This window comes from Pundamilia nyererei, unplaced genomic scaffold, assembly GCF_000239375.1.
Source record: "Pundamilia nyererei isolate P.nyererei 1_Seehausen unplaced genomic scaffold, PunNye1.0 scaffold00046, whole genome shotgun sequence".
In the NCBI taxonomy this organism is placed as follows: domain Eukaryota; kingdom Metazoa; phylum Chordata; class Actinopteri; order Cichliformes; family Cichlidae; genus Pundamilia; species Pundamilia nyererei.
In genome coordinates this window covers 3,109,876-3,135,483 of record NW_005187447.1, presented here as the reverse complement: position 1 = coordinate 3,135,483, position 25,608 = coordinate 3,109,876, and the positions used below count along the sequence as shown (strand labels likewise).

The window sequence follows — 25,608 nt, the reverse complement described above, 5'->3', positions numbered from 1 at the left end:
TTTACCGTTTATTGCTATGAAAGTTAAGAAGCAAAATGAGATTAGTAGAACTGCAACTGGCAACATTTTCTTTGCCTCAGTTTCATAAATGTTTTTTTTATATTACAGTCCTGACAAGAGAAGCTGAACCTCTGAAGTATTATGTGCGACATACATTTTTTTCCTTATAACTGACCTCTGCTTTCTACAAACACTGACCCAACAAAGACCCAAATATTCCCCTTTGAGAACCAGAAAATGGCTTCAGTCAACATTATTATGCGATCCTTTAAGACAATACAAAGAATCGACCGCTGAGTGATCATGGCCAATCATGGATAGCAATGTATGTTTTATAATATTTGCGATGCCTTGGGTATTTTACAAATGGATTCATTATTTTTTTCAAGCAAAACAGCTTAAGCACGTTCACTGTTCACAATACTGTCTGGTGAAGCACCTGAATAACGTTTTCCTGACAACGACAAATCCAAGTGTTACACCAAACACAACAAGAAGCTGACAGGAAAAGTTTCCTCGTCAAAGCTTTTGAGTTGTGACTTGACCAACTAGCAATTACCGGTAAACGAAATTATTACAGGTAGAAGGTGTGAAACGCCTTCAAACTGCTGACCTTTTAACATGTGCTTTACATGTAGGATTACAGGTGAGTAGATCGCTGTCCTGGCATTTGATTGGTAGGATAGTGTTTTTCTAGTCTACGAGCCACACCATTTATATTCACATGCCGTTTTATTTTACACACTTTTAATTTGCTTTTCAATCAAGGATCAATCAATGCAATAGCTATAACACCTGAGCCACAGCTAGCTGACCCATTCATGTTTTAATAATGTCCACACCTGAAGAGGTCAAACTTCGACTTAGACTAAATGATTCACAGATGAATTGTTTGATCATATTTTCTTCATCAGTGGCCTCTCCTAACTAGAAACACTGGCACACTTAATACCCAAATATTCCCCTAAAATAAAGTGCACAGGCCTGCAGCAGCTTCACAAATAACTGCTCAAATCTACCAGAGGCAGGCTGAAGCAGGGTTAAAGGGATGAACTATGTGCACTGTCCCGCTGCCAAACACCAGGACAAGGCAAACAAGAGCACACTCCCTACCTGCTCCTGCTTTAAATGTTTGTTAAAGGTAAACAGACACCAACTGCACTTGTAAATACTTAAATAAACACCGACTGTAACACAGCTGCTGTCAGGTTTCATGTGCAGAAAGGAACTGTAGGAGAAATAATGAGACAAAAAATCTATAGTAAAAAAGCAATGCAAGGTTATATGAAGAGCAGCAATAATGTATAGTAGTTCTGCTTTATTTTGGGTGATTTGAAATGGTGATAGAAATAGAACAACCACGAGAGGCTTTGGATGGGAAGCTATGTGACGTCAGAGGGAGGTTAGTCCTGAACTGCCCTCTGACCTCCCTGGGGAGACTAAGAAAAAAGAAAAAAGGCAAAAGGGAAAAACATGTCCTCTCAGAGATCTGAATCTGAATTTCTGAATGTTTGGTTTGTTACACGGTCTTGTGACAGCAGCCTCTGTTTTTCCAAGTAATGTCTTGGTCTTGGGAGAGTCTGTAACCACTGCACAAAAAACTCACAGCAGCAGCAGAGGGAAGCTAGCTGTGTGTAGTAAGTCTGCATTTCTGGTCCACTTTTAACCAGAAAAATTTTTTATGACCTTTTCTGACAGTCAGCCTCAGTTGACACAGTGAAACAGCTGTGCCTGAATAAAATGTGAGCGATTTAAGTCGGGACGTTTCCTACACGGGGCACAAAAATGAGACAGTCTCACAATTGTAAAGGCTCCATTTGGTTCAAGCCCGTGGTTCCCACGTGGTACACTGAGGCACACTAGTGCTTCCAAAAGCACATTAAAATAAGTTTGTTTTTTAGTATTTAAAAATCCAATCATATAATCAAATTCCAATTTGATGACAGCTCTAAAGCAAGCTGTTGCCCCTTGAAGAAAGTCAAGGTGTGCGGCGTGTTTTTGTGACAAATGCGCCAAACTTTGGATAGTATCCTGTATGCACTCATTCCCATACAACGGAAAAGTTTCAACCTTTCTTCTGTCAAATGGAAATCCATTCGCACAGGAATTATTACAAAGTGACACAACAGGCTCGGACAGCGAGAAGGATGCAGCAATGAGCTGGAGCGAGTCGCCTTTCTGAAGAAACTTGTTCATGTTGACACCAAGCAAGCCAAACAGACACGTGGAAAACAAACCATTCAGATCAAAACTTGGCCCACCTTAAAAAACAACAACAACAACAACAACAACAAAAACCCCCCCACTGGATCTGAAACAGAGTCTGAGATGGTTTGCTTGATTGTAAATGGGCTGATAAAGCAGAGGATAACAAACATGATAGAAGAGCTTGTTGCAAAGTATAAATGCAATCCAACTTTTTACAGTAGCCAAATACGGTTGTTCCAAAGGGGGAAAAAAAATAAATCACTCAAATACTAACTTATACTAAAAATTACTATCACTATTGGATTAGATGCTCATTTCCAACAATACTGACACGAGCAGTGGCGTCTTTGCCTCCTCTGGCTGACAGCCACACGCCCCCTCCCCTCACCAGTAGCTAGTAGTTACCGTTCACAACACCGAACAACACTTTATGAGGAATTCCAAGAGGTCAGTAAAGCTCCCGTTTCACACTGAAGCAGTGAAACATTTATCACAAACATTAATCTGTTTGTCCCAGATTGAAGCTGAGGAAAGTCCAGACGGCAGCCTAATGTCTGGTGACCAAGAATCTGTTTAGCACAGATGTGAATACAGATTTGCCTTCACTTGGGTTTTCCCCTTTGGTGCTCCATGGCACACAATGTGTGGAAATCACTGGTTTAGATGATGGTGCGGGAGGCAGAACACAGGACCTCCACTGCTCTGAAAGGTGCAATCAAACTTTACTAGGACGCTGATATGGACTACATCAGAGATCTGCAGAGGATGCAGAGCATGTGTGAGACAACCAACGGGATGCTTTACCCACCCCAATACTGTTTGGCCGTTTTAGGCCCAAGCACTTATTTCTATAATAATCATATTCCATTAGGATTATTTTAGAGCTGCTGCAGGATTACACTCCCTACACAGCAGGTGCTCTCAGGGACTTTTAGGCAGTTTTTAGCCAGTGTGTCTCTCTGGATGGCAAAATCTGTCTATGGGTTGGGCTGTCCATCAAATTTGTTCCAGACTGAAATATCTTAACAAGTACTGAACCGATTATTTTAACGACTCCAAAATCTCCCCAAAATAAATATTAACCTAAGTGACCCCCTTAAATTTCCTCAAGCTTTAACATAAGGTTGAAGTACATAATGGATAAAATGACCAAATGATGAATTAGACTAATAACCACCACATTAAAAGCCACATATAAAGCCCAGTTTGTCAGCACGGCAAAAAAGGTTAATTATGAAGGTGAACGCAGTAGGGATATACATGCATAACATCAGCATTTTAGGAACGCCATTCTGAGCAGTAATGCTGACATCAACTCATCTCGAAGCTGAGATGACTACATCCTCATCCTCTCTCAACAGGACTCCTGTAGACCAAGGACTGGTTCTATGAAACTTAGCAGACATCAGCTCTTTACTTTGTGGATATTTTGAGTAAAACTAACAGGAGCCATTGTTTTAACAATTTGTCAAAAATCCTTCATTTCCAGTTTCTGAGTCATGGGTTGTTCTCCAGTTCCAAACTTTGTGTTGACTTAATCTTAATATAAATCAAACTAACAAATCTCAATTCATCACCTCGGGTTTTGGAAACAAATAAATGAGTATTAATCAAATATCAGGAGAATCAGGTTTGGATAAAGTTCATACTTTCACTTTCTCACATGAAGCAAACAGCAGAAAAAGGCCGACTTTAGACGTGTTCGCGCTACTGGAAATACCCAAAGTGGTTTAGGCGAGAGAACTGTCTGGATGGAGCATGCAGAAGCCAAAACACAAAACTCAAAGACCATCTAAGGTCAGACTGCACTGGACATTTGGACCTGTGTTGGCTTATGTCTAGAAATGTTCAGGGGAACAATATATGTGAGAAAGGCTTTATAGAAAATAATTGGTGTAGACATAGTTCTTGTCACAAAATTAGCCATTTTCTTCCAGAAATGAAAAAGAAAACAAAGAATGACCTGAAACACCAAAGAAGTATTAAGACAAGAAATAAACCTGAGAAAACATTTTTAAATAAAAAAATAATACTCGCATGCATGTTGAGGCTTTGTCGGCGGTTAATGGTTTATTCTAAAACATTAAACATTCTCCAGGATCCTCTTTCAATCTGAGCGGAAACAGAAAATGAGACATATCTGAAACGGAAAAAAATAGAGGCTGCGAGAATGACAAGCATGTTCAGCTGTGGAGGAATGAAATGCTGCCGGGCTTGCTCGTGCACCGCAAATTCTCAGCAAAATATATTTAGTTGTTGAAGACATTTGCTAATTCTAGAATAATCTGTGCCATCCTGGGTTGTCCCAGAGGATATTTCTATCTGTTGCGGCGACGGCCTGCTGCATGGGAAAGGCATGTGAAACTCGAGTCTGGGCCACCGAACCACGTCTAGCTGGGTCATCACCACCAGCTCCTTAGCCTTTGTTTCGGAGCTGCAACAATTAAAATTCTCCAGAAAGAAGTCTGCACATTCCACTAAAAATAATACTGCCTTCACACATTTCTTTACGGGACCTCAGAAGCTGGATTTAATACCCTGAATCTGGGTTACTATCCTTCAGCTCGACCACAATGAGCTCACTAAGGTTTGACAGCCACATGTTTTCAAGAAGCTAACAACAATTCAAAGGCTCTCTTGCTGCTGCCGGCTTTTATTTGGTTCATAATACAGCTCATAATAAATTAAAAAACATACAGCTCATTACGCCAACTTTTTTAATACAAACAGCCCCAAACAGTCCATATATAATGCATTTTTGACACTGTTTGGTTCACTATAAATGCAGCTGTGTTATAAAACAGCCAGTCAGCCACAGCAGAAGAATCAAATCAGAATCACGAAACACTTAATCAGCCACTGAAAGACTTTTATGATCCCACAATCCTACTGCTGAAGTCTACAAATCTGACCAGAGGAGAGATCTTTGCACAACAAGCACTGCTCATTTAATCAGAGGGGTGGACTATGCTTCTGGTTCAACATAACCAGGTTTTCTTTGTGTTTGCCGTCTTAAGAAAACCTAAAACACCACGCAGAGACATTTCTTCATTAATCCAGGCTTTCAGCTTCATATAATGCAGCCTCTGACACTACTTCAGCTGACTCTTCTTACTTGGTTAAAAACGGACTGATGAAATGCCGCCTAGTTTAGTAAGAGACATTTGATGAACAAGTGATGAGATCTAGAAAATGTAAGAAAAGAAATACAGCTAAAGGTAGCAGTGGTACTGGCAAGAAGACCAGAGAGTGGAGTTGTCAGAAACACATCGATTTTACCACCTGGTCCACTCTCAGCACCAGTGTGAAATTTCCAACCTTATGGATTTAAAGATAAAGACTATTCATTGCATCCAAATGTGACACTGAGGGAAAAATGTAAATCACTTTGGGTTGGGCCCTGATTTAAAGGTGCATCACGCAGGTTTTGTTTGTGTATTAAACTTTTTCTTTTTGGACAGTAAGGCAATTTAAAAATAATCTCTTTGTTGTTTCTAAGGCTGTTAGAGGTACCAAGGGCTGATTTTTGTGTAAAGGATGTGGGTCAGAATTTCCATGAAAATTTAAAGGAAGTGAATCTTAGGTTGGCTTTCCTCTGTGCCTCTCTTCTGGACCTAGCTAGTCAACTTTAACCTAGAAATGGAATTTAACCACTCCATTTCTAGGTTAAGGTTGACTACTTGGTGGTCACTAGACCATTTGGTGAAAGATGCCAAGAGACCGATTTCACCCAGCAACCACTTGGAGATTACACAGATGAGGTCTTACGAACACAGCATTACCAAATCTTCATTTATACTGTAGTATTCAGAGCTGTAATTAGAAAGAGCTACTTCAATATTTTTAGCTAAGGTGATATTAGAGCTAAAGCCCCGTTTCATAAAGATGAAGCCCTTCAAGACTTGCTACACAGTCTTTTAGCTTTCAGCTCCAGCGGACAAGCCCCGTCCATGTGTTCAGGCGCTGTCTAAATGTGTACAGAGACGGGGATCTTAGGCTACTTATAGAAACCTATTTCTATAAGATTTAACACATAATGGGAGAACCGGGTGTCTGTGCGTCCGTCTGTCTGCCAGCTGCTTCAGGCCTCACTCTGAAACGCTGCACCAGACCCCTCTGACAGTCTGGACATAAATGACATTCCTCCCCAAGTTGTTTTCACATTTCTTTTTTAACACAGAAAGGAATTTTTGAGGCAACAGCACTTCTTTTTGGCTTGCAAACTGTTTGTCATCTCCCCAATACAACACGAGATAGAAGCAAGGTGGAGCTTTTGTTGGGCGTATTTAAAAAGGAAAATGAAGAAGGCAACTTAGGCTGAACACATAATCTGGTCTGGAGCTTCAATTCAAAATTAGCACATAGCACCGCATCTCCACATTTTCTCTTAATGAAAACACGCTCTAAATGAATTATTGAGAGTTTGGGGGTAGTCGCAAACTCAAGACAGTAGTTAGCTAAGGACAATAGCGAAATACTGCAATTAAATACAGCTGGATGAACACTCTGTTTAACTGGTAGTTAGTAGGGATGCAGAATTGTGAAATTACTGGCTTTTTTTGTTTGTTTTTTTTAAGCTTTTGTATTTTTCCCCTCAGTGTGACAGAGAAGCAAAAATGTTATAAAAGATAGATGGACAATTTTAAGGGGAACAACTATTTTCTATTTTACATATCCTGTTGTTGTGGTTAAGAATTTCAAATAATAAAGTTATGCTGAAGTAATCCCTGTGAACCAAACAGAGATCTTCAAATAGTTCTTTCTATACTTTGACCTGTATCCCGTCTTTAAGTCTGACGTCATTAGCCGTGCCTGGGCCCAACTCTGCTGCAGGTCCCTAAAGTCACACGATCACTGCGGCATCACTGTGAGTTAAAAACTGTCTAAATCTTTTCATCTTTAATAAAATGATCAGCGTTGCTGCTTTACCAGGTGTAACAATTAAGTTTAACATCCAGGCATCCATGAAAACAGAATTTATTAAACTTAGCGGAGTTAGAAGTTAGCAGGGAGTTAGCTCGCTAGTTTCCATCTAAATATACCATGTTCTGACTGAGGGATTTCTGAAAAAATTAAGACATACAGCTCTGCTACTACTTCCAACATAAATGAAGACAGGAAAGTAAACAGCAGTGACATTTGTAGGGTTACTGAAGTTTGGATAATTCGCATGTAATGATGTGCTACGTGATTGCTAGCGACACAGCTATGTTAGCATAATATAAACAGTGAAGCTGGAAGATGAACGCTAGGCCTTATCATACCATTCACGGTAATACCGGTATAACGTTAGGCAATGATAAGAAAATGAAATATCGTGATAAAATATGGGTAAAATGCGCAACAGTGACTTTGTTTTCATACGCACATGGCAGATTTTATGTGGTACACGGTGCTCAAAATGTTTTAGTACAACTTTGATAAGCTACGAAGCCGCACCGCTTGATGGATTGTCGGAGGATTACGGCTACCATAGTCGGGAGCCTTGTAGAGTGATACGTACTGCTATTACGTACATGCTTCAACATAATATTACCATATTGTGTGTGTATTACCTCTTTTTTAGTTTTGTGGATATTATATGCTCAGGATATGTCAGCCCATTTCCACTGGAAATGCCTTTTGGTTAAACTGTCAGCAAGGAATTTGCATTTGCATTGTTAAATTTTTATATAGATTTAATGCACATAAAAAACAGCTGCTTGTTTCAGTGAAAATGCATTGATGGGCTTTTTTTTTGCACCAATAAAGTTGTGGAGTTGTAAAGTATTTTGTCTCGCGTCAATTATATCATCAGTTATATCGTTATCGCAAATTTCCAAATATATATCGTGATAAATATTTTTGGCCATATCCCTGCCCTACCGACAGTGATCACTGACTGTTTTCAGGGGCTTGTTGAGATTAAATAGAACAAGATACAACGCATTAAAATACACAACAGCCTTATTAAACGAAGAGTAGTTTGGGCCTGGAATTAGGATTCATCACGTCATCACTTAAAGACAGGATAGTATCCCTAATACGTTCATTCCAGGCACATAGAACTGGTTATGAGTACAAAATCCCGCCCAACCACCTTCTCTTTGCAAGTGGCAGCCAATCAGAAGAAAACTGGTTTCAAAAGAGGCACTAAAGCAGCTTGAGGATGAATTGGAGGCCTTGCACCAAGGTACGGTATGTGATAAATAAAGATTATTTCATTTATATACTGTGAATTATAGAAACCAACTCTATTAGAGTTCAATAATAAAAATATTGAGCTGGAAATTAGCATAATGACTCTTTATTACAATACTTCTGAAATCTTCTAAAGCATAAAATTAATGTTGCACATTATTATTGACCACTGCCAAGGGTAACTATTGTGTCATTTAACATCAGGCTGATTTATCTGTGCATTTCCACTGCTTAGGTTTTAGAAATGACATCAGCGACTGTAATTTAGTGGTTTTCAAACAGCCTGATCAGTGGAGTCTTTCAGGTCCTGAAATGGGAACCACTGCTTTATATAAATCTTTTTAAGAAAAAATAGTGATGATGTCATAACCCCGTTTCTGGGTCTAAGCGCTGCCTTCATGAGGCTCTCGTCTTTTTAACCTGCTCTAGTGCTTTGCTTCTTGTTTCCCCACAACAGTTCAGTCATCATTCTCAGCCTCTCAAGCATTTTGTTACAAGTTCTCTTTAAAATGAGGCTTTTACTACAGCTATGAACACCACGGCTTAGGATCAGGCCTTTTTCATAGTGCGTAATCCAAACCATGCACCGTCATAAGAATGACTAACATCCTGTTAGACAGGATGCAGTTTCGCCTACACTACTATATGCCTACTGATAGCTTTGTAGGTAGCCACCAGGTAGAACATCATAATGTCAGCTAGCTCAACTGCACTAACCCTTCAACCTTTGCTGGAGTCAGTTTTCAGTCTTTGCTTACGTCCAGAGTTGCAGCAGTGCTGCACAGGAACATGATATATGATTTTCAGATGTCTTGTAAACTCTCTTTCCTTCATGCCTGGATGTTAAATTTTATTGTAACATCTGGGAGAACAGCCATACTGATCATTTTATTGGAGCTGAAAAAAAATGTGGATTGTTTTTTAACTGTCAAAGGTGCCTCAGTGTTTGTTTGCTTTTGGGAACTGAAGGAGCATTTATGCCCGGAAATAGCTAATTATGTCAGGCTTAACAAGCAGATAGACACGTTTTACATTCTTTAAAAAAAACTAAAAGACGCTGCTTCGAAATTAATTACCTGTTCTGCTGGGGTTTCCTGGGTCTTATGTTTAATTGTTAACATTAATGTTTTTGAAAGCTTTATAAATAGTTTCAAAATAACTCAAATCAACCAGAAGCACATCAAGATCTGTTGAAATATAATAACAGAGAAACTGTAGTTTTTGTAGTTGTAAAAGCACAGAAAAACAGTAGAGTCCAGGTTGTCAACAGCATTTTTCTTCACTTTTGAATAAGAATTGTGCAGATGCATGGAAGAGGAAGAAAAAAAACAAAAAAAACAAAAAAAACAATGGTCACCCAGAGCTGAAGGCTGGTCCATGGAGTCTGGCATGTCCTGTTTAGGTAGCATTCTTCACAATATGCACATAAAACACTGCCAACCTACACATCTGACTGATGGCTGACGCTGCCAGAGAAAAGCATATTGAGGAACAACATAAAGCAGGGTTTAAGCTACGAGTGAGTGTTTTTCTTGTTGTTTTTGTAGCAATAAATCATCCCCAAAAAAACAAACAAACCACAGGACAGTCAGCTGGGAAACCTGGACGTCAAAGGCGCCTGCAGCACTAACTGCTGAAGGACAAAGTGTTTGCGCTTCCAGAAGGAGTGAGGTGAAAGCTGAAGACAAACATATTGTCTGCTCATGAAAAAGAACACGGGCAAAATGACACCAGATCAAGCAATGACATGTTCGCAACCTCCCGCAACCGAAAGACAAAAAAGAGCCATCATAATGAAAACACTGGGGGAAGCAAAATAACAGCGGGGTTCAGCGCATGTGAATAACCCTTCGGTGCTGGCAACACAGCTCACCCTTTCCAGAATAATTGAATTTGATGTGCTTTGTGACCAAGCATAAAGGCCTCCCTTTGCTGAGCGGCAGGCCGGCCATGGCCATTGCATAACAGAGCTAATAAAGGAGGCCTACAGGGCCCAGGATGAGAGGAGGAGGTAGACACGTGGGAACTGCCTCTGTTCTGCTGCTTTGTCTGGGGCCGCGAGCGAGCAGAGCCCCCGGGCATTAGTGTAGGCATGCCTAACATAACGTTCATTCCACAGCAACAAAAAAGCTCCTCAGAGCTGCTCAGCTTATCTGCAGGAGCTGGCCGAAAGCAGCTTGAGGTATCCACCGTCAGCCCAAAAAAAAAAAAAAAAAAAAAAAGCATCAGAAATTAAGGCAATCAGTTCGGACGGGGTCTCAGCTGCTTGCAAAGTCAGGGGTTTCCCTGGTTCCTTATGATTAATCCGCATTTATCAGGGTTTTCCTGCATGCACACCAGCATGGTTTTAGGGAACCTCGAACTTTTCTGTTGATATTTACGCTGACTTACAAGAAATATCAGTTAATTATCAGTCCCCGGTCATCTTATACCACTTCAAAAGTCTGAAAATCTTCAGCCCACCCAGCTGCATCGTCTTCATACCATCATCATCGTCACATGAAGCATTTTCTTCTTCAGGGATTTTCCTTCATATTAAAAACCACTGAGGTTTTGGCCTTCCATCAAGGGGAAAAAAAAAATTCTTGGATGGTGATTTTTAAGTTTTCTGTAAATGGGTTTAATTTATTCAAGCTTCAAATACATTTTTGTTTATGGAATGGCCAACAAGAAAACGCACGCACTTCTGTAAAGTCAGGCAACACAGCCATTTTTATACCACACGCCTACCAAACGTGCACAGTCACCCACCAAAGGCTCATTTTTGACAGCTGTACATTGAAAGAAATGAGTCTGTATTACCTTATACTTATTTACTTGCTATACCAAAGTAAACAGAGAAACCCTCAATTTCTCAGGTATCTGTGCACTGCATTGGCAAGTCCGTCTAATGAGTCACTACACACCCTCATCTAACCAAAACGTCTCCATCTTCGGCAGGAACAAACTCGACCTCTGGCTGATACGCCGCCCCATTACAGCTCATCGTGATCATCACTGACAATTATGTTCCAGCTTCAATGGTGCCTCTGTTTTAGCGATTAGCTGTGATAATCCACTACTGACGCTCCTCTCTGCGAGTCAGCAGACTCAAGGCGCATCAGGCAGACCTGGTGAGCAACACACTAGATCACACAAGCTGCTGTACTGTACTTTTTGTTTCTTGAGAGCCAGGAGTTAAACTGCAAATCTGAGGCCAGTGTTTTCTGTAAAACAGATCATATTATTCCCAAAATATAGAGCATTCCACCTCCACCCCGCTCCCCCAACTGGTATGTAAATAACGCTTTTCTACTCTTACCACACACCCAATCATACATGCAACACTTTATTTTATTCATTCTACGTGCTTTTTATCATTAATACACACACACTCACACTCTGATGTAAGCACCTAGCAGAGTAGAAATATTTACTGCAGGAGAACGCCTCTGGTCATTATCTTGGTGGCTTGAGGGTTAAACACACAAACAGTCTTCACCTGACTACATTTATTGCATTTTTATAATTCCACAACACCTCCAAAGAATCTCATCACATGATTTGTCTTTTAAGTGTCTGGCTGATATTTTTTTCCATTTCGCAGCCTCAGGTAAAACCCAGATCTCATGATGAAGTCCTATAAAAACAAATGAGTCACAAAATGACCCTGCTGTAAGAAGTTCCCTCCTGACCCCCTCAGAATCAGCAGATTTTTTTTGTCTTTGTTTTTTGTCACAGGACCTCAAATAGATAAAGCTGGGTTAATTTAGGTGATTTCTTCTTTAAAAATTTTTAGTCATAAAAATGTATCGAAAAGTAAAAAGTTGTCTCTTGTATTTACAAAGTTAGGAGGAAAAATGCAGGAAAAAAAAAAAATCACGCAAACTAAAAAGCACCAAATTTCAACCCAGCCCAGTGTATTGTCAGATCCTGTAACTCCAAAAATATGAACAGTAAGAAAGCAAACTTTTGCAAGGCTTTACAAAAAACAAAAGTAATTGGACAGAGCAGATCAGCTGATTCTCAGGGGTTCAACACCCAATGAGTAATGTTCATCCTTTGATTTCAATTCAGCAGAGCAGCTGTCAAACCGAGACTTGACAGGAGAAATTACGAACCTCTTATCTCTGCATTCATCTCTCTGCTCTTGACATACGTGCATGCAAACAGCCTCATTTATCTGCTTTTTTAAAACCCTGACAGAACAGCTGACACCTTTTTGTATCTGCTGCTCATTAGCAGAAGGTTTGTGCTGCGATGTGATTTATTGGAAAGTCAGTATCAGGTGGTGACAGCAGACATTCCTCCAATGAGAAAGCCTATAAATCACAGAGTAGCACCAGAACAAATGCAGAAAACATTCTTTAGTCTTACTAAAGAATGTCCTCCCTCAAATGCTGATGACTATAAAAATATGTGAAACTGCTATTAGCTGCAAACAACAATGGTTAATCAACTCACGAGGAAATCAGGTTTTCCTTATCTAGATTACACGCAGCTACTAGAAGCCCACTGCTGGAGTAAAATGTACACTAGTACTCGCCATACTTTGAGCTCGGTTTTTGTGAATTTCAGCCTTTCCCCTCATAATACATCAGAGCTAAAATACTTGCTGTAATTCCCAGTAATCTCACAACAAAGTCTGCTTTGAATGCCTGATTGAGCTTGCTTCTGGGCTGGTAAAAATCCCAGTCCCCGCAAAAAGCACATCCTTGCAGCTTTCTCAGTGGCCCAGCGAGCATTCCTCACATACTTTCACAAAGATTTCTGGGAGTTGGAGTTTAAAGCACATGTCCGACTACTAATCTCCATGCTGAAATCTCCATGCAATGGAAATCACACACTAAAATTGTCATCTTTTGAAGGCTGGACATGACAAACATGAGAGCAGCTCTTCACTCTCTGACTGGTCTTTAGGAGGTGTCTTTGTGTGGAAAGGAAAGGGGAGCTGGATAACAATGGCGCTCTGTATTAGGTGTGTGAGCCAGGAATGTTTCAGGTCACTGGAAGTCATAAATCTGCAGGGCTTACTGATGAGTCTGGATGACTGAGGTTTGACACACATGCGAACACACACACACACACACTCAATAGGTTTTCTTCTAAGTGAAGAAGGGACAGATAAATAGCTCAGGTGACCACGCTGACAGGGTTAACTTGGACAAAAACAACTCCTCTGCAACAATAGAAAGGCTGAGCTGCTGTCTAATTTTACGTCCAAACTGTCAAATTTCATGTTTAAACCGACATGCGGGATCATTAGACCATGATCATGTTTGTAAGGGAGCTTCTGTAGGCGCTGTGGAGGCCCACAGCTGCTCCCAAACCTCAGACGATCATCGACTGTGGCCACATGATTCACCACAACCTCACAATAAAGAAGCTGCCCCTGTGGATTCTTTTAAAAAGCAGTCAAAAACTGGTCTTCTGTTGAAGACTCTTTTATTGAATTGTTATTTACTTATTTTAAAACTACCTGTTTATTTTACTGTGTCTTATATTTTTCTTTGGCACCTAATCTTCATGTTTATTTTAGCCTCGTGTATAGTGCTTTGTGCCAAACTTAAACTTTACTTATCCCCAAAACACAACCTCTGATAGTAATTACAACCTTGCTCCAACAGGGGCATTGTCCAGATATGCGGGTAATTTTACAAGAACATGAACAGGGCCAGTGTTATAGTCTAATATAGTACATTTATTATTTATACTTCTACTTTATTTCTATATTATTCTACTTTCTACTCTTACTCTATTTTATATGTAAATACGATATTACAAATATAATTTGATTTTAAAATATACAGCTAATAATATAGGAGAGATCAGACTATTTCCCTCGGGATGAATAAAGTATTATCAATCCATCAATCAATCGGTAATAAAGTAATTAAAATAATCTCCAGCTGCAATATTACAGTTATAAAAATTATTAAATGAATAATCATGATTCTGGATGATAAGTACTTTAAGTATATTTAATGATACAACTTTTAAATCCTCTCAGTGTCTTTATATGGAAACTGCACTGACATTATTGCTTACTTAGTGTTTCCCAATAAAAACTGCCAGCTGAAGGGAGGACTGAAGATCCAAGTCAAATACTAAAATAATGACATTTTTACAAGAATAATATAATACAGGCATAAAATACTATTGTTTATCTACATGATAGACTCACCCACTTATTTAGTTCGCCTATATTTTAAGACGGTTCTATCCAGTTATATTTTTTGTAAACTGGTTCATTAAATGTGAAAACTAGGACATTTATTAAAGGTAGGAAAAATTTAGAGTTTGCTTTAAATCATATTGAGCTATATGTCGACCATAAACTTAAATGAAAATAACAGAAACAGTTTCCACATCCGCTTTAAACAGTTATTCATCAAACCATTTTCACACTCTCATAAACTCTATTATAGCACAGGGATCTGCAATGCTTTCTACTTTCATTTACGGTCTACATTATATTTTCTGATTTCCCGTGAATCCCCTCTTGCTTTGTGCCACCCCATAAAAAAAATAAATAAATAAAAAAAAATAATAGGAAGGGGAAGAGGCGATTTCATTGACTTTTCCTTATTTATACGCCTAAGTTCATCTCTTAAGTTCAACAAGATACTACACAAGAAATTTTGGTGCCCACAGTGCTAATAATCTTCGTCTTAGTCTAGACCAGGGGTCCCCAATCTCAGTCCATGAGGGCCGGTGTCCCTGTAGGTTTTAGATGTGTCCTTGATCCATCACAGCTGATTTAAATGGATAAATTACCTTCTCAACATGTCTTGAAGTTCTCCAGAGGCCTGGTAATGAGCTAATCATGTGATTCAGGTGTGTTGACCCAGGGTGAGATCTAAAACCTGCAGGGCCCCCGGACTGAGATTGGGGACCCCTGGTCTGGAACTAAGAACTAAACTGGTGACATGCATACAGAACAGCTTACTATCATCAAGTGCATCAAAACAAAATCTTAAATTGACGGGTTCAACATAAGGCCAAATGTAGTAAATAAAAATAACCAGAAAAAAGAAAGAAAATTTAAGGATGTATTATGTGGGGGGAACGATATTCTCTGTGATCAAAGTTGTAGGTTTCTTTAGGAAACAAACAAAAAACTAAGAAGAAGAACAGTGCATGTTGATGGTGAAACTTTTTCAAATAGCTTTGAATGAAATTTTCAGGCTTATGTGAAGAGCCATTTTGCACATAAAAGCTTCTATTTGAGGGAATAGGATGGTTCGTAGTTCGTTTGTTTTCTATATTACTTTTCTACAATTATTTTCCAGTGAGCCAACCCTGTCTCATTCTCGGTCCCTCTGTGTCACCCCATTAAACCCCCCCTGGAAACGCCCCTGCTCTCCTGTGAGTTATGTCAGTTTATAAAGAAGTCTCGTTGTATTAAGATTACTTTTTGTTAGTGTGTGTAATAACACTACTCCAGGGCCTTAAGCGTACCTATCTCTGGGGTCAATCCATGAAGTTTGCCGGGTGTTGTGGTCGATGAAAAACACTCTGCCATCGTAATCCCGGGCTTCCTCCCAGCCCGCGGGCAGCGGCAGTTCCGAGCTCTCTCTCCGCTTTCCGCCGCTGACCCACGGCATAGCGTCGAGACGGTGAGAGGGCTGCAGCCCCCTGCCCTGCTTTTATCCCCCTGAAAAAGTCGCTCCTCACTGCATTACAACCAAACGACCTGGACGCGCTGGAGAAAAGAAACGCAGATACAAAACTTTCCACCGAGGCTGGAAAAAGTCCCACCGGGGGTACATCCACTTTCCTCTTCTTCTTTCTACAACCCTCCAAAATCAGCGCGGCGGGGCTCTCTCAGTGCTCGTTTCTCCATGTTCGCCTTCTCCGCCATATTTCATTCCCCGTGTCCATATTCGGGAGCGGATTTGCATACGTACGACGGAGCCAGTTCCCCCTGTCCAATGAGGAAACTTCAGAGCTCAACACTTTCATTAAAGCTTCACGGCGCCGCGAAAACATACCTTATAAAATAAACTTAACGTTTCATTTTAATGTTAATTCAGCTGAGTGATTTAGCTAACGCTGCGACACAAACCTGTTGATTGACTCATTAATGTATCTCAAGAGTAGCTTCTGTTTGTGTATATACAATTTAAATAAGTAATTTTTAATATTAATATAAGACAGTTATAAAAAAGATATCATTTTAATATAAAATCTAGGGAAACTCCCCCGATCACGCTGTTGTTTGAAGGAGTCGTTTTAATGGTGCACCTGCGCCACCTCTTGGCCTTAATTGGCACTGCAACAGCTCATACACCGGCCACCCAGATCAACTTCCTGGCGTTTCAACTGTTTTACAATTATTCTTACTTAAGTAGCTAAAAGTAGATTCAAATATCAATCAATCAATCTTTATTTATAAATCACTTTTCATACAAAGATGTAGCACAAAGTGCTTTACATGGTTAAAAGCAGCCCACCCCACCAAATAATATCCAAATTACCTAAAATATGCAACTATCATCTTCTTCTTGTAGGTTTTCCCTTTTGTTCCCAAAGGGGATCATCTGCCTCCATCTGACCCTCTTCTTTGCATCCTCATCTGTCACACCAACCCTCTGCATGTCCTTCTTCATTACATTAGTGAATGTTCTGAGATCTTCCTCCTTTCCTCCTGCTTGGAAGCTCCATACTCAACATGCCTTGTCCAATATATCCACTATACCTCCTCTGTACTTTACATACTATATTAGTATAGTATTGTATGTACTAATACCAAATCATTTCAGGCTTGCCTCTTTAACTTTGTCTCCAAATTGGTCAATCTAAGATGTCCCTCTGAAATACTCAATTCTTATCTTCCCTCTTGGTTTCTCCCATTTTCAGCGAGTCAAAATTAAAAATTTACAATTAAGGTTTTTATAAGCTATGATAAAACAAATGGCAATAAAGTTTTTTTTATTATTACTTATAAGTTATGTATTGTTTATGAAAAAACACAAGAAGTAGAATGGTACAGAGGTACATAAAACACAATATGACTAAAACAGGCCAGGATCTTCTCAGCTGCGTCACAGCAAGAAGGACAAATACCTCCAATAAGTGTGTGTCTTTCTTTGTGCAGTAGTGAGGGGGTTTTCACTTAAATTTACAAACTATTTTGTGGTCAGCATAATTAACACTGTGCATCCAGCTAAGTTTAAAACTGTGGAAGAACAAGTTAGAAAGAGGATTAGGAGGAGCAGTAAAACCAGACACTAGGTGAGACTCTCTCTCAGAGTATTAAAAAAATACTCTTTTAAACTCTGAATAATATCCCCCACCACATGCCAATTTATTTATTTGTGCAGTATATTTGGCGGCCTCTGTGGGTAAGAAGGGGAACTGCAACTACACTTAAATTTTTTATATTTTCAGAGACAGAAATTAAGTTGGATGTGTAATGTGACATTCTTGGCCAGGAACATCATGAGTAACTTGTCTATAGCTGCAGAGACGTCCCTTTAAAGCTGAGATTAAGCTTGTTTCTGGTATCGTTTGGTATTCCTTAAGTGTTTGTGAGGACATCACAGCAGTCAGCTGAGTGTTTTCTTCGCCGGAGCAGGAGGAGTTTGGCAGCCCGGGGATGTTATCTGTGCATTTTTGTTTGTGTGTTTGTTTGTGGTTTGTACGGCTGTCTATGAGTTTATGAACGGGAAAAATTTTTCTCACATCTCAGCTTTGATCTATTGCCTCCTACGATCATTTCCCACAACCATGCAGTGTTCATACGAGAGCACACAATAAGCTGCTCTGTTGTTTCAGATTTAGTCACATGCAGCAGACAGCCTGACTGTGAGCAGCTATCCCACCACGAGGAATATGACAAAAATATTCATATATTTTTAAATTTAACTTAAATGGTTATGAGCAAATCTCAGCATTACTGTCCTTACATAACATTTTTCACTGGTAATAAATCACTCAAAGGCCTAGTTGTGCAACACTGCCTTTATGATACTCTAACACTGAAATGTTTTTCTAACCAGGCTACTCATGGCTACAGGAAAAACTCTTTGAGGACAGAGATGAAGGGCTTTAATGGCAACTAAGTTTATGACAAGAGTGTTTAGCATTTGCAAATAATAAGCTGAGTTTGCTGTAGTGTGTGGCCCCTTGTTCATATGTTTGTACCCAGTTATTGCTGGATTGCAGGATGCAAACTGAACTTCAAGCAGTTGTTGTTTTTTTTAACGACATCCCTTATGGCATGCAGTTTTGGAAGAGCATATAGGAATGGTCTTGTAAAAATCGTGGCCATCTCTGCCTCTGCCCCTGCTGCCCATTGGCACAGCAGCGAGAGCAGGAGGACCACAAAGGGGAGGGCCATGCGGGCCCCCCTCTCCCTCCAGCAGCAGAAGATGTGTGCTCCTCTGAGTGGGAACTGTTTGAGAACGAGCTCCAAGCCTCAGAGCTAGAGCGGTCAGCTCTAATTATCAGGTGTTTTGAGCAGTTCCTGTCCCGACTGCACAGCGACAGGCCTCTCCATCTGAAGTGCAGCCAGAGAAGGAGAAGAAGAACTCTTGTGGCTCTGTCAAGCGTGGAGGCCAGAGAGAGGGGGAGAGAAACATGGACACGTGCGCCTGCGCTTTGGAGCTGCTGGGGATGCTGGTCTACGTTGGAGCATGGCTGTGCGCTTTAACCACCACTATCTTACCGCAGTGGCTGACCATGAGCACTGCGCTGCTGCCTGTGGAGAGCTACGAGCTGGGCCTGTGGGAGACCTGCGTGGTCCAGGACGTTGGAGGGATGGAGTGTAGGGCTTATGACAGCCTGCTGGGCCTTTCCACAGACCTCAAGCTGGCCCGCATCCTCATGTGTGCTGCCCTCGCTGTGGGCATGCTGGGAATTCTCGTGGGAATACCTGGACTTGACTTGGTCCACAGCTGTAAAGAGGACAGCGGTCAACAAACCAAGAGGATTTTAATCATCACGGGAGGGGTGCTCGGGATGGTTTCTGGGGTTCTGTGTCTGATTCCCGTGTCCTATATGGCACATATAGCAGTGATGCATTTCTTTGATGACAAAGTGCCTGACGTGGTGCCTCGGTGGGAGTTTGGAGACGCTTTGTACTGCGGCTGGGCAGCAGGATTTCTCCTCATAGTTGCCGGCCTGATCTTGATCACCTCGTCCTCGTGCTCTCAGGTGGAGCCTCAGCCTGTGCTGCAGCGGCGGTACCAGGTGATGGGCACAGGTGTAAATTACAGGAAGCGCACAGAGTACGTTTAACAGATGATTTACCTGTGTAGAGACTGAAATCACAACACAATCACCTGTAGATCTGCACGTCGGACCGCTTTACAGCAATGATGTAAACCACCAAGACAACATACGATGGTGACATTTACACCTTGTTTCAGCCCTTTTACATGACTCACCTGCACAATCAGACATTATAAGACGATCTGCTGTGATCAGTAAGAATAAATCTATTTTATAAAGAAATGTTTTATAAAAGGCCTTTTTATCCATTACTCTGGAGTGGTTTCAAAATTTTTCTCTAACAGGAAAAATATGATTTCAAGCCTGTTTAGCAGGACTCTTAAGCTTTTTAAATGCTGTAATTGTCAATTATTCTTAGTCTGTAAACATACAGAATAACTCTTAAAGCACAAACTATTCTTGAGTTGCACACTGAGATGATTCACATAAAGAATTTCATTGCAATCCTGGTGAAAAATGGCTCTTTTTTTTATTAAAAAAGGTAAATTTCCTGTATTTGTTAAAATGTTTTCTGAAGCCATGAGCAGGTTTGACTCCAGTTATGTCAGAGGTAGAAACATGGCTGCTCTTTTCCTCAATCCCTCATCAGCCCCCCCTGCTCGTCTGTGACTCTCAGGCGACCGAATGGGACTAAAAACCTGTCCGTTGGTTTGTCAGGTGTGTCTGCGGCGGTGGAAACACAGCTTGAGTCTAATTCCACAAGATTTCCTGGTCACTCGCTGAGCTAAGCTGTGTTTAATGAACGCATTAATGGGCACTGTGTACTGTGAAGAATGTAGCACAAGCTGACATAATTACACAAATTTGCTGAGGTCAGAGGGTGCCACCGCGCTCTGCCATCCATAACTGTCTGTGTCATTTACATACGCTCAAAGTACATTGACATAACGTGTTATTGCATGGGAGGATGAGGATTTATAAACCTCCATGGTTGGTGCATGTCTGTGGAGTTAGTTCTTATAGGATGAAGCTAATGAGAGATAATGAAGTTGTCACAGGAGCATATGTTACCTGAGGTGCCAATGACATGCCAGACTTTGCTCCTGAAGAGATGGTTCTGAGGCCCACTGAGAGGGACAATCCTGTCCTCCGATGCCACATAGTCTCCCTATGTGTGGGCATCAGGGAGGCATAAAAACAGCTGCAGACATTTTCTTTTTGCTTTGTTTACTGTAAATGCCACTGAAACATCAAGGAAAATTATATGTCTTGTAGTCGTGAATAATTTACTCTAAATGCATCCGACTGCAAATAAACAAACCTGTGTAGATGGGTTGATAAGCAAACATGACCCAAATCATGACCCATTCTGGTAGTTCAGATGGAGATAAAGATCATCCAAGTTTCTGTTTCAATGTTAGATGATGGAAACTAAAGTTTTGCAATACATGAGTCACTCTTGAGCAAGATTTTCTATTTTAACCATTTACAAAACCATTTAACTATCTTCTGCACCTGATGTTTCGATTTTACTGGTAAAGTGTTGAAGCAGCAACTGTGAAATAGCAATAATTATATTTTATCACAGTTAAATATAAAGAATATCAGTTCATTAATATCATAAATATCAGCAAAATACAAAATTGCACAGGAATCACTACCAAGTGTAGTTAAAGTAAAAAAAGGAAAAGGACATCCATGGTACCTGAAATCTCCTTCTGTAAATACCGGAACCTTAGCGTGGGCTTTGAGAAAAATGCTATATACTAGATGTTTACTATTAAGTATTACGTTTAGCCTTTCTTTCATTTATTTTTTTTAAGTTATTCATATTTTAAATCATCAATTGCTTATAACTACAGTTTAATAGCTATTTTTTTTAAGCTAACAATTTCAACTGCTAATCTATCCTTTTAGCTAACAACATTTTATCTGTATTTTTAGCTTCGTATTTCAACTTTTAATTCATTGGTAAGAGTTTTAATTGGTAATAATATAAGAAAACAAATGTAATTGTGATAGCTAAAGACTTTTAGCTATCAATTTCAGTCGCTAATCAATACTTTGAGACAACGTTTTTTCCACCGCTGGCGACACGTGAACAGGCACAGAGTAATAAAACGATTTTGGTCTTGATTACTGAACATTGCCACTGGGAAAATACAGCGGCTTTAAGATATAATTGCTCATCTAGAGTTTTATTCCAGATCTTCTGCAAGTAAAATCTCATATTATGGGGTGAGATGTTATCCAGCTGCGGTTACCTTTGGGTTTAATTCTACAGACGTTGATATGACACATTTGCAATCAGTCTTCTTATCAGTTTTCCTCCATAAAACACCGTAAATGATAAAGATAGAGAACAAAGCACAACAGCTTTATCTGCTAAAGGATATGTACAGCACAAGTAAGATAGGTAGGTAGGGTTTGTGGAGACAGACGAACATTTTAGACAAATAATTATTTACTACTTTTTACAAGCCTGTTTTTTTAATAATAAAATTTGGTTACACCTAATTCAAATAGTAGTTTTCTGCAGTATTTAAAGCAGCTCTACTGGTCATCCACTTCTGAGCCTTGCGTTTCTGAGTGCTATGCTTGTCTGAAGAGGGCTTTTTGTTCTCCATCAGCTAGCCGCCTCCAGAGAGGTAGAGCCAGCCACAGGGCCAGTGTGTGTATGAGTGCCTTCCATGGTAACAATCACCCCAATGAAGCAGCCCCCTCTTCACGCTCACATGCCTGCTCTCGTCAGCCTCCTACCCAGGTCACGTGTGCGGGTCAACCTGGCCGACTCTCACCCCTCCTCACGCAGGACTCCTAAGAAGCCACACCTTGAAATGTTATGTCGCCTCCCACGGGCTTGTGTGGCAATAACACTGATCGTAACAGTTCTTACATAAAAGCTGAGGCCACTAACACACTCACACACATACACACCACTCCTCAGTAACAGAGATAAAGTTTATTATTACTTTTGTAGATAAGCAGCCATCCCTGAACTTCAATCAGTCACATAAACCTAAAATAGAAACTATAGGGTAAATAGTCACTGGCTTTTATTTTCAGTACAATGAAATCATTGTTTTTATGATAAAAGTACAATTGATCAATATCCCTTGTATGTTCACAAGGAATTTTAGCATCTTTTAGCTCTTTGTTTTGGTTTTCTGGTTGAGATATGGCAAGTCAGTCTTTTTTTTTTAGTTCTAGTATCAAACCTAGCCTCTTTTTAAAAAATACAAAACAAAACAAAAAGCCCTAAAGTCAGTCTCCCTTCATAGATTTTATTCTGTTGAGTTTTATTCACTGTGAAAGGCAGCGTTATCCATGCCTGCTCTATTTACCAGTTCAGACTTGCGTGGCAGTGTTGTCACTGTCCAGGGGCCATTGAGCTGGTCGCCAGGGCCCGCTGTGCTCACGGCCCGCCAAGCGTACCTGTAGCAAAGGAAAAGCAGGCCACTTAAGAGTGTCGCAATGGAGGCGCAGAGGCCCACTCCAATGGCTGAGCCAACTCGCTGGCTGACAGGAGGAGCAGGGATTTGGAACTCAGGAGGAAAGTCTATGGTGTTGTTTTTCAGCACAGAGTTCATGTTCCACGCCAGTGGCACCAAGGAGGACATCCCTGTGAGCAAATACAGCGCCCCTGCCAGCAGGAAGACCAGCCTGATGCTCCTGCGATCTTCAACAGAGAAGTAGGCCATCCTCACCGCCACTGCAGCACAGATGTTCCCGGCAAGACCAAAGATGGCCGCGAGCATCATCAGCACCTGAGCCACGGGGATCTCCACGGGAAGAAAGCTGTCCGATATGCTGATGCTTCGACAGTTCTCCACATCGGGAAGGACATGACTGTAGAAACACGTCCTCCAAATACCAACCCAGGCCTCGCCCGAGCTGATGATGGACGCATTGCCTACTCGCCAGAGACGCCACTCGTTGAGGCCGGCGGTGGTCATGGTGAGGATCCATGCCAGGAATCCGACTATTAGGCCCAGGAACTGCCAGTGAGCCGTGTGAGTGAGGTAAAGCATTGTTGTCCAGTCTGACCACTAATTCTCAGAGCGACCGATCGCTGGAGCCATCACTCCTGCTGCAAACAACAACACACACAGGGCGGTGGTAAGATGACCTGTGCGCTTCTCATGTACAAGTTAAGACAACGGCATTATTCTTAAATATTCATAAAGGGTATTTTGATTTGAAAAGAGCTCTGAGGGAACCTTTAAAGGGTTTGGTCACCACATTTAAGGCAGCATATTATTTCCATCTGCAGTCATTTAAACTTGGTGGTACATGAAGACAGTGGTATGATATGAAAGCTAGAAGCTGGGTTGCAAAGTGCACCATATAAAAGAACTCATTTTAAACTAGACCTGAACCAGGTTCATCTCATCATTTTTTTAGTGATTACATTTAGCTAACCATACGTTGATTCGTTTTTTTAAGGCTAATAATTTATGAAGTTACTCATTTTTCCATTACTTTTAATGACTACTTCAAGTGTCGCTCTTTATTATGTTTATTGAACACTCAAAAAAATATTTTAACTCATTGCTTGTCCAACTGAGTAAAGGACTAGATGTTACAATCCCTGACAATGCATTGCTTTAACGGAGAAAACCTTGGGGGATGGCTGTTATGAGGAAAAGCAGCCCAGAAACTTTACCAGCGGCAAACATCGTTGTGTGCCTCAACTTTCATTCTTTTACCCAGGCTAATCTGCCATTTTTCCTTGGTTAGGTTTAGGGATTAGAGATTTGATCTAAATTATCATATTAAAATTTGGGACACATCGTCAGTAGTGGACCTTGGATTTATCGGGTGTTTTGGCCATTATCACTAGACACCCTCATCCGAGGAGGCCCTGCCAGGGTTGATCAGGCCCCGGAGTGTGTCACTGGTTCATGTTAAAATTGTTCTTTCTCTTCTGCTTTCTGCTGTTTAGTTTCCTACAGTTTATTCTATCTATTCAATGCAACTGAAAAATACTTACCTCTTTAACATTTATGGAGTGCGAAGTTTCCTTTTCACTGCAGTTTGTGTCTTTAAAGAAAAATATTCAGGTGAACACTTTGACAAATAAAGAACCATTTCTAAATATTGCTGTGAACTTTTTGTATCTGTGCGTTGATTTTCTATGTAGTGTTTCTCGTTATACATACACGCTGTAGGTGAAAACTGCTGCATTTTATTTTGCAAGATACTTGAGGAGTTTTTGACCAGGATCATATGTTTAGAGCTGTGTGAAACTGAGCCACAGGTTCTGGAAATGTGTTCAAACTTTTGAGAAAAACCGTAATAAACATTTATCTAACCTGTTCGTCCATATTATCAGGCATCGATTTGATCTTTTAATCTATGCTCTCAGATAAAAATATCAACTGTTAACTCACAGCTTCTACCTTATATCCATGATTTTGTCAAGCCTGAAACATTTCAACTGCTAATGATATTTTTGTAGGATTTTTATTGTCATTTGAACAGGATGTAAAATTAAATTTTGCACTCAGGTCCAGGTCAATAAGAACAAGACTACATGAGAGATAGAACACATATTTACAGTCTCATTTGGTATAAATAAAACCCCCCAACTACTTTTAACTTTTCTATTCATAATTTAAACCTTTTCTGTTTATCGAATGTTTTTCCACTTATGTGAAAAGCTTTCTGTTCCCATTAAACCTTCAGTTAATTCCAGCTTTTTATTACTATTTTTTATTCTCTTAACTCCCAAATTATAATTTAGTTTATCTCATATTAATGTGAGTGTGTCCTAACTTTGGTTACAGCAGAAACATCTTCTCATGCCAAATACAGAGAACAGAAACTAATCAGTGACCGAAGTCAGTGTATTAGAATATTTAACCTGTTGCTGGAGATATTTTGATAACTATGCAAACGTTCCCTTTGAATAGACAGCAAAACATTAAAAAAATGTTTTATATATGTATAAGATAATGTAGCATTACATGTTATTATATTAGTTAGTAGTTTCGCTTTTTATTCACTCCGCTCACCCTGAACTACTGCACACGTTCTTAAAGGTAGTCTTTGTTTTCTTAC

General features: G+C 40.2%; 3 protein-coding genes across 3 annotated transcripts in view; 1 reads left to right on the top strand and 2 right to left on the bottom strand.

Moving 5' to 3' along the window:
• Positions 1-16,272, bottom strand: part of wwc3 (WWC family member 3) — a 39,867-nt gene extending 23,595 nt beyond the window's left edge. The window contains exon 1 of the mRNA XM_005732371.1: positions 15,829-16,272. Coding sequence (XP_005732428.1) covers positions 15,829-15,974 — 146 coding nt within the window. The 5' untranslated portion in view covers positions 15,975-16,272. The remainder of the gene's footprint in view (positions 1-15,828) is intronic.
• A 2,371-nt stretch (positions 16,273-18,643) lies between these two features.
• cldn33b (claudin 33b) lies at positions 18,644-19,756 on the top strand. The gene has a single exon (XM_005732370.2). It carries the CDS (start codon positions 18,952-18,954, stop codon positions 19,609-19,611), a length of 660 nt encoding a protein of 219 aa, XP_005732427.1. The 5' UTR covers positions 18,644-18,951; the 3' UTR covers positions 19,612-19,756.
• A 3,088-nt stretch (positions 19,757-22,844) lies between these two features.
• cldn34a (claudin 34a) lies at positions 22,845-23,576 on the bottom strand. The gene has a single exon (XM_005732442.1). The coding sequence runs from the start codon at positions 23,574-23,576 to the stop codon at positions 22,845-22,847; it is 732 nt and encodes a 243-aa protein (XP_005732499.1).
• Between the last annotated feature and the right edge of the window lie 2,032 nt (positions 23,577-25,608).